The sequence below is a fragment of the Pelophylax lessonae genome (genome assembly GCF_965119305.1).
Source record: "Pelophylax lessonae genome assembly, chromosome: 5".
Classification (NCBI taxonomy): Eukaryota; Metazoa; Chordata; class Amphibia; order Anura; family Ranidae; genus Pelophylax; species Pelophylax lessonae.
The window spans coordinates 31,152,427-31,168,964 of NC_138772.1; the positions used below are offsets into that span (position 1 = coordinate 31,152,427).

Sequence of the window (16,538 nt, forward strand, 5' to 3'; positions counted from 1 at the left end):
AAACATGGGGCAACATAAGCCAGGAGCTTATCATGCTTGACCCTCAGGCTTTTCACTGGCCCACCATTTTCCCAGTTTTGCAGGAAGGGCCTAAACCAGGACTGGAAAATACCTACCCACCCAGGCGGTCTTTCTACCAACATGTTACCCAGGTTGTACTTTACAAACATCAGAGAGAAAAATACTACAGAGTTGACCATTCCTAGACCACCCCCCCCCCCCCGCTGCCTAGGAAGATAGGTCACACTCCTTTGACAAGGTTTATTCTGTTCCCCCAGAACAGCTGGAAGAAACAACTATACTGTAGATCCTGGTATAGAGAGACACTGGCAAAACGCAAACAAAACTGACATACAGAAAAATCAGGTAACCTTTGATCAGATCAACCTTTTCCCTTAAGGAAAACTGACAACCTTTCCAGCTCGCCACCTTGGAATCGGCATTCTCCAGCCTGTTCATCCAATTTGCATGACCATAGTCACCTGAGCCAAATTCATTGCCTAGAACTCTAATTTTTTGTTGGGGCTCCGGGAAGTCATCCGGGAAAACAAAGCTCTCACCTTCCACGCCCATCCAGAAAGCTTCACACTTGTCCTGGTTGACCTTTGAACCTGATGCTTCTCTATACTGCCTTATCACTGAGTTCCCCTCCTGCGCCTCCCCAGTCCCAGAGATAAAAACAGAAATGTCATCAGCATAAGCCACAACCTTCAAAGGACGCTCACCAGCGATGCCCAAAGGTACCCCACACAATGGTCCACTCTCTAGCCTCCTAATGAAAGGGTCGATTGCAAACGCATAAAGCAAGGAGCTCAAAGGACACCCCTGACGCACACCTGAGCCAACCACAAAGGGCTGCCCAACCCAACCATTAACCAGAGAAATCTTTCAGCCCCTTTGTACAAAGCTTTGAGCCAATCAATGAAACCCCCCTCCAGGCAATACTTGCCAAGAAGGAGCCAAAGGGAATCATGATTGACCCTATCAAAGGCCTAAGCCTGATCCAATGTCAGCAGAAATTTACCCCAACCAGCAGCCCCACAATGCTCCAAGGCCTCCCAGCAGCTAACACAGCTGAGAAAGTGCTTCTACCATGAATTGCACAGTGCTGGGGATGGGATAACAAACCGCCTGCTACTGATGATAATCGCCAGAAAAAAATCTTTGCCAGTATCTTTCTATCGACATTAAGAAGGTTAATGGAGGGCATACCTGTGCTGGACCCCTCGGTGTTTATCTTGGTGCTCTGGGACTCTGGGGTGGTATCTTCCGTCCCCCTGATACCGGCCCTAAGTTGGATGCCGGTGAGACGGGAGGACTTCCCTAGATATGCCCGACGAGCTTCCATGTCAATCGTTAGTCATCATACCTTCCACCGTTGGGGTCCCTTGATAATCGATATATCTGATAGGGTCTCCGATGCAGTCCTATTTTTACACCATTGCTCGATATTAGATATACTGTTTCTGCTGTAAAAATGGACCACTGTTATTCTTTTCTGTGACTTTACTTTTTCCACTCATGACCACTGTTGCCTTGTTGTATGCCTTCTTGTTTTACTGTTTTACTGTTTTATTGAATAAATAAAGAATTTAAAAAAAAAGAAGGTTAATGGGGTGCCAATTTCCAATCATCGATGGATCTTTGCCCTTTGACAGAAGAATCACTGCAGATTGCCTCATGGAAGGAAGGAGATAACCCTCATGCAAACAGCCATTAAAAACCTCTGCAAGGTGTGAAGCCAGGATCGTCTTCAAACATTTATAAAATTCGGCTGTCAAACCATCTGTAACTGGCGTTTTCCTGATGGCTAGTTTATCAATAGCCTGGATCACCTCATCTGCAGTGATTTCATCTGTCAAATTCATCAAAGGAACATTATTTTCCAGACCTGGTGTACAGTCCAAAAAATGTAACATCCTTGCCCGATCAAGGTTCCTTCCTCCCAGGAGATTGGCATAGTAGGACCTGATGACCTCCAGGATCCCCAACCTAGACTTCGTCAGAGAGCCCGTACTGTCCTTCAGGCCATTGACCGTCTTAACTGCTACGCTCTGTTTACAGTTCTGGCAAGGGTCAGGTGAATGGTATTTCCCATAGTCCCTTTCCTGAACCAAAGAGACGTGCCGGTCATATTGATGTCTCCTCAGGAGGAGCTTCACCTCAGAGATCACCCCAGAATCTCCTCCATTCGAAACAAGGCGATCAAGTTTCCTCCGCAAACGCTGGTAAGTGATATACTTATCTTGCTGTCTCTTTCTCCCTATGGCCTTGACAAGCCTAACAGTCCACTGTTTTATAAGCTCCCACCATTCTGACTTACTGTTGCAAAAGTCTAGGATTGTTACCTGCGTCTGAAAAAATTCCTCAAAGGATTGTCTTACTTCCTCGTCATCCAGGAGGGCCAAATTCAATCTCCAGATACCCTTCCCCCTAGGTGGCATGCCTGAGGCATTCAAAGTCACAGATAGAGTACAGTGATCGGAAAACTCCACTACCCGACACACAGGTGCCGAAAAAGTAGAGCCCCCCTTTAAAAAAAGCCTATCTATCCTATTCTTAGTTAAGAGGGGTTCCCACCATCCCAGTGCTGAGTTCCCGGGTCTGTGAACCTGCTGTGCCCATTATGAGGGGCTCCCACCATCCCTTCTGGATGTTTTATTTATTTTATATTGGTGAACATGACAGAAGGATCTGAAATCAATGAGGGTGAGCAGATACACCCATAACTCCTAGATGGGCAGGAAGCATAAGGATCTCACTTTTGGGCGGAGTGACCCCTTAAAATGTTAGTAAAATAAAGCACAGAAAAAAGATACGTTACACATTAAATAACTTTATTTCCCACAATGGTGTCATAGAAGAGAGTAATAAAACTCTAGAGCCATTAAATGGAATTTTCAGCAGCCCGTTCCCTTGTATTTTTATATATTGTTATGTTCTGTCCACATTAAAGAGAAGTGACGTTGGAGCAAAGGTCCTCTGTCCTCAGCTGCCAGCGCCGAAAGGATTCTTTCCATTTAATGTGACCGCTAAGTAGAGGTTGCAGTGGAAAAAATCACTAAACACATACAAAGTAATGTAATTAGGCCGCATCAAATGCTTAGTTATGAAGAAAGCCTCTGGTCAAGCACACTATTAAGAGAGATGTATATCTGAAGGGCTTCATCTAAATGTACCCCTTCACTACCAGGCATTAGGACCTGCTGCAAACATAAAAGATAGCGAGTGCTCCTAGAGCAGAACGTAAACCAGAATTAAACTCAAAAGCAAACATTTATTATATTGCCGCTTACTGGGATGAGAAAAACCATTAAACACTGACAGGGGTGTTGGGCCTGGTTCACACTGGTATGACACAACAGTCGTACGACTATCAATTTGAACTTCCCCTGTGATTTCGGCCCGACTTACACCAGACTTTAATGAATAGGATACCATTTTGTGATAGTCCGACTTGTTCTTTGACCAATCAAAACTATCCCGGTGTGACATAAATTCCTTTTCCTGCTGTTGTAATCCCTCTTCCTTTTCTGTGTGTTGCTGTGTGTCGCTCAGCCATGATGTCCTCTCTGGCAACTGCAGTGTCATTCTTTATCACATCAGGTGTGCACATGAGGACAAGTTCCTCAATTTTGTACACATGTCCAAAGCTAGGTGAGATTATTTGTTTTGTTTAATTCAATCCTAAAAAAAAAAAAAAAAAAAAAACATTGTGTGGGCTCCCCCCCCAATCAGCACAAGGCCCTTATCCAAGCATGCAGCCTGGCAGGCCAGGAAAAGTACGGGGGGGATCAGCGAGCTTCCTGAACCATACCAGGCCACATGCCCTCAACATGGGGGGGGGGGTGCTCCCAAAGCATGTTGATGGGGACAAGGTCCTCTTCCCGACAACCCTGGGCTGTGGTTGTGGGGGTCTGCGAGTGGTGGGCTTATTGGAATCTTGAAGCCCTATGGATTTTAAGGGGAACCCCCAAGTCAAAATTGAAAAAAAGCAGCATATCCATACCAGACCCTTATCCCATCATGCAGCCTGGCAGGCCAGGAAAGGGAGGATCAGCTTGCGTCCTGAACCATACCAGGCCACATGCCCTCAAAATGGGGAGGTGGGTGCTCCCAAAGCACCTTGTCCCCATGTTGTTGGGGTCAGGGGCATCTTCCGGACAACCCTGGGCTGTGGTTCTGGAGGTCTGCGAGTGGGGGGGGTTTATCGGAATCGGGAAGCCCCCATTAAAAAGAGATCCCACCACCCCTATTTGAATGAGTATGGGGTACATTGTACTCCAACCCATTCACCTTTAAAAAAGTGTCAAAAAGTAATGAAAACAAAGACACAGTTTTTGACAATTCCTTTAATAAAACTGAAGAATGTCCCCCAATGTGGCTCCAACATCAATCACAATGTCTTCTTCCTCCACCTATGTCGTGGTTCCTCCACCGTTGTTTTCTGTCTCTGGCTCCTCCACCGATGTCTTTTGCCTCCGGTTCCTCTACCGCTGTCTTCTGTCTCCGGTTCCTCCACCGCTATCTTCTTTCTCTGCTTCTTTCTCTGCTTCTTTCTCCACCTCTTTCTCCGCAGCATCCCGCCGCTGACCCAAAGAAAATAAAAAACCCACTCCTCCACCCACTCTGGCTGCTGCCGTTCTGTCATCTCCAGCATATGACAGTTTTATATAATGATGTAGCGTGGCCATGGGTTGATGTCATCCTGAGACACCGGCCCCTTGTTACGTTATGGACTGGGTCATTATGGGTCTGTGACGTCACAAGGGTGGCAGGGTCACCAGGTGACGTCACATTACGGCCATGCCCCATAGCTATATAAGAACTGTCAGACCCAGGAGCTGATAGAACGGCAGCAGCCAGTGTCGGTGGAGGAGAGGGTTTTTTATTTTCCTCGGATCAGCGGCGTGCGGCAGCGGAGGAAGAAGACATCGGCAGAGGAAGTGGAGGCAGAAGACAACGGTGGAGGAACCAGAGATAGGAGACATTGGCGGAGAAAGAAGACATTATGATTGACATTTCAGTTTTAAAAAGTGACTTGTTAAAAACTGCCTCCTATTTTTATTTATTTTTACACGTTAACGATGATGAACTTATTCATGTAAAACCTTTATCCAAAAAGGAAAAAACTGCTGTAACTGCTTAGAAAATTTGGCTTTAGTTTGTTAGTGTATTGAAATCTGCTAGTACATCTAACACCCCCCCTCCCCCCAGACTTACAATGCTGACTGCTGTGCCCCAGGTGCTCTTTCATCCAGAGTGGGGGGGGGGCACTCTAATACAGGAGGTGTGTTTCTAGCCAGACCACCAGGAGAGAACAGAATATTGGTTGTTCATTGTCAGTGACTAGCACCTTAATTACACCTGGTGATCGATCTTCTGTCTGGCAACATGTGGCTGCTTATTATTATATAATATAAAATTTTCCCCCTTCTCCGTTGTCTTTCCCTGACATCGGCACATGTAGCTTCAATACTCAATTTATTAATTTATCTATTCGCAATTTAATTTCCCAGCGTGTTCTGTCCCGGATCGTGTCCCCCTTTTCTTCTGTGCATCCGGGCACGGTGAGACACACACCGCGTCCAGCGGTGTGTTTCTTTGGTCTTCTTGCCATCTACTCTGTTCCCTGGTGGTCCAGTGTTGACCAATGAGCAGCCGCGGTGGTTCCTTTCCACTTCCGGTTGCGATCTCCGTGCCGATGAAGCGCAAGTGCCGGCTCCGCCCACACCACGTCACGCCGCTACGTGACATACGGGGGCGGGCCCGGCATCAGCGCTCCAGGGAGTCCTTCCTGTGAGGCCAGCTGAATTGTATTCCAATCTATCGGCCAGCACATATATAGTGCACTTCTCCTAACACTCAACCAGCGTCTTATATTTAATACTCTACCTTTACCTTATGTTTCAAAGGAACATATCTACTTATTTAATTGATTTTTTAATTAATTCCTTAACCTTTTGATATTTTGCAGCCCCATGTGTGGGCTTTCCTTTTAAACATACACTGTTTTCTATACAGTTTCCTTGATATGCCTGAACCAAATCCTCAAGCTAATCAGTTGTTGTCTGCCTATCTTTCAGACCGGCAGCACTTATACTGGACACTTATCCCATCTAGGAGACTGCACCTGGCTTCCCCCCTTTTTCTGAGGACTTCAGATGCCCAGTTTGATTGTGATCACTTCCCTGGCCCAACAGCTGTTGCTTTCCTTCTAAATATCAACATCAATTTACAATCCATATTGCTGCACGTGTTTGCCAGATTTATCCACACCACCAGTTGTTTTTAACCCTTGTGCAGGCCACCTAAACTCAGCTACGATTTAACTCTGTAAGTACTCATTATACATGCCTTATACTATGTGAACTGTATTAGTCACCCTGTATTATGAAAAAATCTTTACAAATGTTGGTTTTTTACACGCCCATATCTTTATATCACCAGAGTACCGCTTTGAACCTCCCCTGAAGAAGGAGCAAGCATCTTTAGCTCCGAAACATGTCGGGTTATGTTCTAGCGTTATGAGTTATTTCCTTTCTGTCCGTTTTTTGCTTGCACATTGTTTTTATTCATGTCATGATTTGTATTTGTATTTAATAAAATTTATCATTTTTTTCATTAATATTATTCATCTATCCTTTCAACTTTATGTGCCTAAAAAGTCCCAATTTAGGGGAACCTTACATGTTTCCAGGAGAGAACAGAGGGGAAAAGCCTAAAAAAAGATAGATACGCTGCAATAATGCCGATACCATAAAATCGCCCCCAACAGTGAGAGCAGGAGGTGACGGGGGACACCCAATCCCCAACCCCCCCTAAGATTAACCACTTCAAGACTGCTAATAAAGTGCGAGCAAAAATGGGTAGTATATTTCTAAGTAATGTGGCGGGCACAGCACTCTCTCATAATTGTAAAGCAGAATAAAACAAAAAAGTGCTGAGCAAAACAAATGAGACAAATAAATAAATCCAGAAAAAGTGTGCAATAAATACAAAGTGCAATAGTGCCAAATATTATAAATGTGAAAAAAATATATATAGATTAAAAGTAATACTCACAATAATGAAAATAAGGTGCAAATCGTGCACATACAATAATGATAATAAATCGTGCACACCAAAATAAGTGAATATACATGCAACTAAAAATATGTATACAGTAGCCACCCTGTATGCAATGACATAAAGTGCTGAGTGTGCAGAAGTGAACACAATAGGTATAACTGTATAAAACCAAGTGAAAATATTGCGACTGTGACTAAGCAGATATAAACATTTATCGCTTAATAAAGTGCTGATGGCGTTTGTGACGAGACCCTTGCTTGCTCGCTCGCTTCCGCTCTCCCGACACTCCTCTGTTTCTAGTGAGTCAGCTTGCAGATCGCAACGTCTGATGGTTCGGTCAACCAAGGCTCCGGGATCCGAACTACAGCTATGTGCCGTTCGGAATCCATTAGAACAAACACCAAGCAGGCTGTATGTAAGTTCAAACAGGAAGACAATTTATTGGAAGGACACAGCACACTTTTATACAGAATTTGGAACATCTTGCCCCCAAAAACCTCTTTCCCATTGGTCAATTGCACAGTACATGCCGTTCTCCTTCAGGTCCTCCTTAGCCATGCAAATGAGGACTTGAAAATGAGTCAGCAGGGATTGGTCAGATAGCTTGAGTAAAAGGACTGTTATGTGTAATGAGACAGAAGCCCCCAGGGAACAATCAGTGTACACAATAGCCAGACACAGAACAATGGTTCCTTAACGAGCCCCCAATACACATTACTCTGAGTGTCAATACATCCCTTAGCAGACAAGAGGTGAGTTCATTAGCACACCCGACAATAGGTGAATGGAAAGCCACCTCAGACAAAAGCAAAATTGTTAGACAGTCAGTCTCCTCATTGAACTTCCTGGAATGACCATATTAGGAGTTGTACTTCCTGGTCAGAGACCTCATGGCAAATGGGAACAAATCTCAATATTTCTACATGGAGACCTTGCTGACAAATATGAAGCAATCCAAACCATCACCCATCTGACGTTGAACACCGTCACAGCGTTTTCCCGTGATCTGAGAAATATTGCACTCTCCAGAGGTGCAAGTCCAATATGAGTGATCAAATGGTATCCTTTGTGGTGACAAGTGCCTTCACCTCTCCACCCTAGGTGACTGGGTCCTCACCTCCGATCCTGCGACCTAGCGGCTAAGCATAGGTCTAAAAGTGCAATTTTGCCCCTCAAGGGCCACCTTTCCTGGAGCCAGGGAGTAAGCGTCAGCCCCTCAGTAAAACGTCACTCTCCGGACAACACCCCTCATGGAAATCGGTGTTTGTAACATGAAAAGAAAGGGGGCTCGAATAGTGCTTATACCTCTTTAAATGTATTCAATAATAAAAAACATGTAGACAGGTACTCACATTTAAAAGGTGCTTGCAGTGCACCAAACTAAAAACAGCCTTTCTTAATCACCGTGTGTGATGGTAACCAGGCAGAACTGGAAGACCTGTAAAAGCTGCTCCTGTACTTCCTGGATACAGCAGAGAACCTTCCAGGCCCCTCCCCTACGCGTGGCGTCATGTGTCTTCCTCAGGGTTCCTCACATTTTTGTAAATGTTTTATTATATCTTTTCATGTGACAACACTATAGAAATGACACTTTGCTACAATGTAAAGTAGTGAGTGTACAGCTTGTATAACAGTGTACATTTGCTCTCCCCTCAAAATAACTCAACACAAAGCCATTAATGTCTAAACCGCTGGCACCAAAAGTGAGTACACCCCCAAGTGACAATGTCTTACCATTTTCCCTCCCTGGTGTCATGTGACTCTTAGTGTTACAAGGTCTCAGGTGTGAATGGGGAGCAGGTGTGTTAAATTTGGTGTTATCGCTCTCACTCTCTCATACTGGTCACAGGAAGTTCAACATGGCACCCAATGGCAAAGAACTCTCTGAGGATCTGAAAAAAGAATTGCTGCTCTACATAAAGATTTTCTAGGCTATAAGAAGATTGCCCAGACCCTGAAACTGAACTGCAGGATGGTGGCCTAGACCATACAGCAATTTAACAGGACAGGTTCCACTCAGAACAGGTCTCACCATGGTCGACCAAAGAAGTTGAGTGCACGTGCTGAGCGTCATATCCAGAGGTTGTCTTTGGGGAAATAGACGTATGAGTGCTGCCAGCATTGCTGCCTAGGTTAAAGGGGTGGGGGGTCAGCCTGTCAGTGCTCAGACCATACGCTGAACACTGCATCAAATTGGTCGGCATGGCTGTCGTCCCAGAAGGAAGTCTCTTCTAAAGATGATGCACAAGAAAGCTCGCAAACAGTTCGCTGAAGACAAGCAGACTAAGGACATGGATTACTGGAACCTTGTCCTGTGGTCTGATGAGACCAAGATACCTGACAGGGGTTAAAACCATCCCTTATTCTATCCAAATGAAGAAAAAGTCTTTAGTTATACTTTAAATCACATATTTTAAGAAATTTGCTGCTTCCAGTTTATTATTCTTTATAAAAAAAAAAAAAAAAAAAATTAATTTTTTTAATAAAAAAAAAAATCAAGCCCAGTTATTCCTTTTTTTTGCTAGATACTCTATATTACCAAAAGTTTTGGGACGCCTGCCTTTACACGCACATGAACTTTAATGGCATCCCAGTCTTATTCCGTAGAGTTCAATATTGAGTTGGCCCACCCTTTTCAGCTATAGCATCTTCAACTCTTCTGGGAAGACTATGCACATGGTTGTCTATGGGAATGTTTGACCTTTCTTCCAGAAGAATTGCTTGCTTTTTGCTCCTATTGAGGAGGACATTCTCCACTTCTCAGAGAGGCTTATCCACACAATATGTGTAGCTCCACTCAGGGTTATTGCACTTCATTGTAAATCCTCTGAGGTTCCTATTCCATATTAAAGCTGGAGTGGATTCCATAATGCTAATGGAAAAAAATTTTCATACCTTACATAATTCCATACCGTTCTTTAATAATAAGGGGGGCTTTTTGGTAAGACCTTAGACGATTTTTCTCTTGAGATCCTATCTTTATTATGGGGTTTCTCTGCTGTTTTGGTTGAACCTTTGGATGTGCTCCAGGTTAGCTTATCCATTACTGAAACTTCATAGGCTGGCACCAGGGGCTGACTGGCAACTTTCAGCCCAGCGGGCAAATTCAAACCAGAGGCCCATGGTGCAGTGACTCGGGCTCCCTCCCACTCTCCCTCTTCCTGGCCTCCTTCTGACCCCCATTCCAGGCTGAGGCTCCGCTCCAGGTACTCTCTACCCGCTGGCCGAATCCAGGTTCCTGACATGGCCAGCAGGGGGCAGTTCGGGGGAGCTGGGACAGCTCAGTCGAGGCTGGCCGGGGAGGAGAGTCTCCAGTGGGGCATGGAAGCAGCCTCTGCTCAGACACAGTTTACACCATGCATGCTGGGTGGAGGGGGTGCGCTCTGTCCTTGTCTTCATTGCTCACTCAGTAGGTCAGCCGTGGGGACTTTTTACTTCTCTTCACCAGAAATCCTTTGGGTATGTCTGTGGCAGAAGTGGTGCATCCTTTTTACGGGCATCAGAGTGGCCCGGGGGATTGCCCCCCTGCCCTCTGGCCCAGTCCTCCCCTGGCTGACACATATGATATCTTTGTATTTTACTTTTATATGGTTCCTGCGGTACTCTTCACATAGGCTTTATGATCTGTGAATGTTGATGGCTTCATCATATCTACAATCTATTTGATTTTTATTTTGTTCTTTGTCAACATTTGCTGTATTGCTCTATTACCATTGTTGCAAAACTTGATGTAGCCCCCTTGTCCTAAACAGGGGCTACTATGTCAATTTAGTTTTTATGCAAGTCATACCTGAAATTGCAAAAAATAGGGCAGGAAGCTTATTTTTTAAATTGGTGCGGTACCGCAAAGTCGTAGTTGCACTGATTTGATCAGTTGCATTGTCGACAATACGGTGCAACTTGTCATGCCATTTGGACCAGCATGACAAGTCACAACGATGTGAACGGGAGCTCTTATATTCCTTACTGGTGGCTAAGTGGTTAGCACTTCTCCTGGGCAGCACTGGGGTCATCAGCTGAAATCCCAACCACGGCACTACCTGCCTGGAGCTTGCATGTCCTCCCTGTGCCTGTGTGGGTTTCCTCCCACACTCCAAAAATATGCTGGTAGGTTAATGGGTTCCTGTCTAAACTGGCCCTAGTATGTGTAAGAAGATTTAGGGACCTTGGATTGTAAGCCCCTTAAAGGCAGGGACTGCTGTGAATGTATATGTAAAATAGTTGGTGCATTTTTTTTTTTTTTAGGAAAAGGCATGCAGTTTATTTGGGGAGAAGCAAAATAGAAATAATTTATTATCTGCATGGTGCAATAGCTTTTAAACTCCAGATTCCTTTTGCAGTGGTTCACAAGTGGGAGCATTGGTGAGGATGTTGCTCTTGGAGACAAGAGATTACAACTCCCCTGTGATGAGCTGGAGGAAATAAAACTGCCCTCCTGAGACAGACCAGTGGAGGATAGCAAAAAATGCCCACCACTGGTAAGCTCAACCTTCCCTCCAAAGGAAAATAAAACATAGACAGACAGGAACAATAATACAAAGAGCTGCCCCCTTCTAGATGCTGATGGTCTATAGCAGAGAAGAATCAGCCATTCATTACCATCCGGACCAGTTCTTCATAATTAATGTCACCATTAGTATTTTCATGCCCAAGCAAAAGCATTTCCACCTCATCCTCTTGCATCTTTTCTCCTAGAGTAATTAGAACATGGCGAAGTTCAGCCCCCATTACCCAGCCATTGCCTTCCTTGTCAAACACTTTCAGACCCTCGATGAAGTCCTCAATTGTGCACCGGTCCTTGTTCTTAGTGATTGTTTGCAACATAGGGAGGAACTGCTCAAAGTCAAGCATCTTGGTGTTCATCTCGTCCATCTTTGGGTTTCCCAAAACTTTCATGACTTCGGCATTTGTTGGGTTTTGTCCCAAAGCTCGTAAGACATCCCCGCACTGGAAATAGAAGATTTTACCATCTCCTGTCTTATCGAAGAGGTTAAAAGCATCTTTGTACTCGCAGAGCTGATCTTCTGATAAGTCACCCATGTCTCCTGCCGGTGTCTCTTCCGGAATGTAGTTGGTGCTTTTTAAGTACCTGTAATAAAGATGACTTACTCTTACTAGTTAAAGAAGAACTCTTCAGTCCCCATTTGTGTGGCTGCCCCCCCCCCCCCCATAACCATAACCATAACCATATAGTTTCACTAGGAAAAACATTACATTATGTAAGCCAGTGTTTTTCAACCTTTTTTGTGCAAAGGCACACTTTTTTCATGAAAAAAATCACGAGGCACACCACCATTAGAAAATGTTAAAAAAAAAAATAACTCTGTGCCTATATTGACTATTTATAAAGTAATTCTCTTGAATAGGAATAAAATAAACACAAAGAAATTATTTTATAATTACTTTATTATGAATGCGTGGTGGTGGGAACAAGGTGCCTTCCAAGGGGGAGGCTGTGCAGAGAGCATGGGGTGGCAGCATACCCCCTCCTTCTGAATCATACCAGGCCACATCCCTTTTAACACTGCGAGGGTACCTTTCCAAATGAAGCCCCCCCCCCCCGCCTCTTTGTAAGGCAACTTGTTCCCAGGTTGAAGAGACAAAGATGTAATTTCTACATCTTGCTCCCAGAAGGGATCATGTGACTCACGGGCATGTGCCGGGGGCCTATTAGAGTGGAAGCCCCTTTATAGTAAAGGTGCCCCCAAATATCTGATCCCCAAAAACCTCCAAAATTTAATAAACACACACAAATCATGAAAAAGTATTTTGTTAAAAATTCCATAAATAAAAAACAATGTCACCTGCTGTACAGTAAATTCATCATCAATTTCCAACATCAGAGCAGGCAACAATGTAGAGCCAGCCTCAATCCTGAAGACCCAGCACCACACCACAATGTCCTCCTACCTGATAATGTTTCCCAGGCTACCTATCACCACCACGACGTGCTGTCTGACACAGTCTTCTTCTTCTCCAGGTTCTGTGACATTGAGTCCCACGCTGCGCACCTGCAGACAGTGCAGTGCGCGCTGAAAGTGGGTGGAGGCGGAGCCAAATTGTAAAAGGCAAGGACTGGGAGGCGGCAAGGCGGCGGCCTGGAGGAGAAGAGGCTCAGAAGGGGTGACGTCACTGGTTGCTAGATGCTAAGCGGCCTCTAGCCTAGCAACCAGTACTCCCCGCAGAGAGAGAGCGCCGCAGCCATAGGACACAGGAAACAGGACAGAGGCAGAGAGAGCAGCGCCGCCACCGCAGCCACAGGACACAGGCAGAGAGAGCAGCGCTGCCGCCGCAGCCACAGGACATGAGCGGATGATAGATTGTCAGTAAGGCGGTTCTGCGAACTGCCAAAGCTTCGGATGAAATTAGAATTTTTCCCACGGCACACCAGGCAATATCTCACGGCACACTAGTGTGCCGCGGCACAGGGGTTGAAAAGCACTGATGTAAGCATTAAAGCATTAAACACCACCACCTAGTGGCAGAGCTAATAATCACAGTATAGTATATAGGAGTGTTGGTTGCACACAAGTCTGTAAAAACAGCATGCTAACACTGGGCAACAACACTAAAATAAAAGACAAACGTTCGTTGAGTTCAACCAAAAGACTAAAATAATTAGATTTAACACCTGAATCCTTGAAACCCTAAAGCTGCTGTGTATTTAGAGGAAGGCAAAAAGAAACTTTATAAAGTGTGATCAAATTTGGGAAAAGAAAACCTTTAGTAATCTCCTGCAGCAGTTGCATGTTCCCAGGATCAACAATCTGCAGTGCTATTTCTAATAAACATTAGGTTGGGTTTTTGCATTTGGAAACACATCTGACTTTTTTTAAGCATTCTGCGGATTTGGATAGAACCAGCTCCTGAAGAAGTCTGTCCCACATTTTTATAGTTCTTACTGTAAAGAAGCCTTTCCAAATGCAGAGGTTAAACCTCATTTCCTCCAGGCCCAAAGCTTGCTCTTGTGTTTACCATTAATCCTAGAGTTAATAATTTTTCAGCATGTTCACTATCACTAATAGATTTATGTATTTATTCATGGTGATCATATCACCCTATACTTTTCCCAAAGGTGAATAAATTCAGTTCAGCTAATCTTTCCTCATTGCTGAACTCCTCCATGACCCTTATCGTTTTCGTTGATATTCCCTGCACTGTTTCTAGTTCCAGAACACCATTCTGTAAACTGGTGCCCAAATATGAAGTGCATTTCCCAGATGAGGTCTTACCCCCAGTGTCAGGACCCAGATCTAAACCTGCAACCTCTGCTATGTCTGGCAATGCTTCTTCATGCTGATCCACATGAGATGCTGGACAGTGCCTGTTGCCATATGAGTTTAGGCGGAATCTCCCTTACCGTGTTGTGATGATGAGGAGTTATGTATAAATCTCCATCAGTAATTGTAATATTAATGTAAATATATATATGTACGAGATATTGAGTTTTTATTTTACATTGAGTTGAGATATGATTGTCAATTATATGAAGTTGTGTGACTTTGTCTGCAGTCAGTCCTAGGAACCTGATTAACAAGTCCATTTAAAATGCATGCCTGAGCTACCAGGGGGCAACTGCTATTTACATGTAAACACATACTGATAGTATCATCCTGTAACTACATCTCTGGGAGCCAGACTTTCGGGAGCCAAGGCACCACAGGTAGGAGTAAACCCCCCCCCCCCCCAACAGAGAGGAGTGGTTAGAAAGAGGCTTAATTATGGGAGAGGAAGGTGTACTATCCTGAACGAGATACGCCCAGAGGAAGGGACAGAGCAAGATAGCTGAACCAATCACTATAGCCCTATACAAGGCAATGCAAGATGGCTCTATATTAGCAAAGGTGAGATAGAGTGACTTCCTGTTTGGCATGGGAGAGAAGGAGGAAGCAATAAGGGTAATTATGAAAAAGTAAGGTTTACATGGTATATTCTCTTTGTGTCGGTCGTAGTGTGTTTGTATATGAGTATACACTCTATGCATTGTATTTGTTCAGTTAAAGTAGGAATATTTTACATTTTGTAGTATGTACAATAGTTAGATTGTTGTAAATTAAGTAGGCTTTTCAAACTATATACCAATAAATAATTGCTGCTTTAAAGCTTTTCATTCATAGAACTCTCATTTTTAACCCAAATATTGTCTGAGATAAATTAAATCTCATATTGTTCGGGTAACAGTGCCCTTCCTGATTCCTTAGACCAGCCTTTTTCAACCAGGGTGCCATGGCACCCTAAGGTGCCCTCTGGGTTCTTCAGGAGTGCCTTGACAAAATGCCTAAAAGTTGTTCCAAATTGTCCAAAAACTGTTAACAAGTGGGTGGATGAGGTCTGCCTTTTTTTTTAATCAAAGCTACAAGCTTTTATTGTGCAGCACTAGAACCTTGGGCACTGTGTGGGCCAGATGCCAGTGTCTAAGAAACAATGACATCATAGGTTGTAAGGTGGGTGTCAGGTGCCTGAGGACACTCTAGTTTGTCCCCCCTCTGCTCCTCTTTTTCAGCACTCTGGTCAAGTTAGCTAAGTGAGGAAGAGAACCTGAGAGAGAAGAGAAACATGAAATACTAGTCAGTACCAGTGTGCAAAGAGTTATTTAAAAAAATAAATCACCTCTAATGTTGGATGTCCGATGTGTGTGCTGCGAATGTAAGAATACAAGTTTCCTTTTAAAAATTTTAGAATGGGGCACCTTGAGGCATAATTTTAAAGGGTGCCTTGACTGAAAAATGTTGAGAAACCCTGCCTTAGACAACCTTGTCTTGTGTCTGTTTCTCCTAAACATTTTTGCTCCTCCCATAAACTTCCTATTAAAGCCATGCCTTTGCACTTCCTTTTTATCTAGATCAGGAGTTCCCAAACTGTGGGTCGGGACCCACTGGTGGGTCGCGAGCTGCGTTTAAGTGGGCCGCCTTAAGCCGGAAATCACTGAGAGAAATTGTGCTGTGCGAGCAAGCGCAAATTACAGAGAGCCAGAGCAGTCAAATCGCGATGGATTCAGGACCCCGCCCACGCAGTTTACGGAGGCTGGTCTGCGTTTCCTGCGCGGAGAATACTTGCATCAGTGAGTACGTATGTGGGATCTTATGTAGGATATGTTCATGGGGTGCAGAGCCAGCTCCTCGGTCCTGCTGGCGGCAGCGTTGGTGATTAGACTGGCAGCGGGATTCTCTCAGCTATAGCGGGCAGACACAGCAGCCTCGGTGTCATAGGAGGACCAGGTGGCCCGGTGGTGTCAGGAGTTCATGGCAGCTTCTGTGACCCCAGTAGAGGATCTGAAGGAGAAGAGTCAGGACACCAAGACCAGCATAGAGCTCCTCATCATGGAGACTCTGGTTGAGGTGTGCTGGGCCCTGGAGAGGGCAAACAGGGGCTTCACCATCACTGTGGACCGCTGGGAGAGGAAGGAGAGTGAGTGCCATATAGCCTGCTGATCAATGTCCTGGAGTGGTTGATTTCTGTCCTCTGCC

At 44.7% G+C, this 16,538-nt stretch overlaps 1 protein-coding gene across 1 annotated transcript; it reads right to left on the reverse strand.

Annotated features, from left to right (window-relative positions):
- Positions 1-11,300: 11,300 nt before the first annotated feature.
- On the reverse strand, positions 11,301-12,136 carry LOC309557178 (myosin light polypeptide 6-like). Its single transcript, XM_082259837.1, has one exon. It carries the CDS (start codon positions 12,109-12,111, stop codon positions 11,656-11,658), a length of 456 nt encoding a protein of 151 aa, XP_082115963.1. The 5' UTR covers positions 12,112-12,136; the 3' UTR covers positions 11,301-11,655.
- Between the last annotated feature and the right edge of the window lie 4,402 nt (positions 12,137-16,538).

Coding starts and splice junctions, on each gene's coding strand:
- LOC309557178 (XM_082259837.1), bottom strand. CDS start 12,111: ATGGGTGACTTATCAGAAGATCAGCTCTGCGAGTACAAAGATGCTTTT.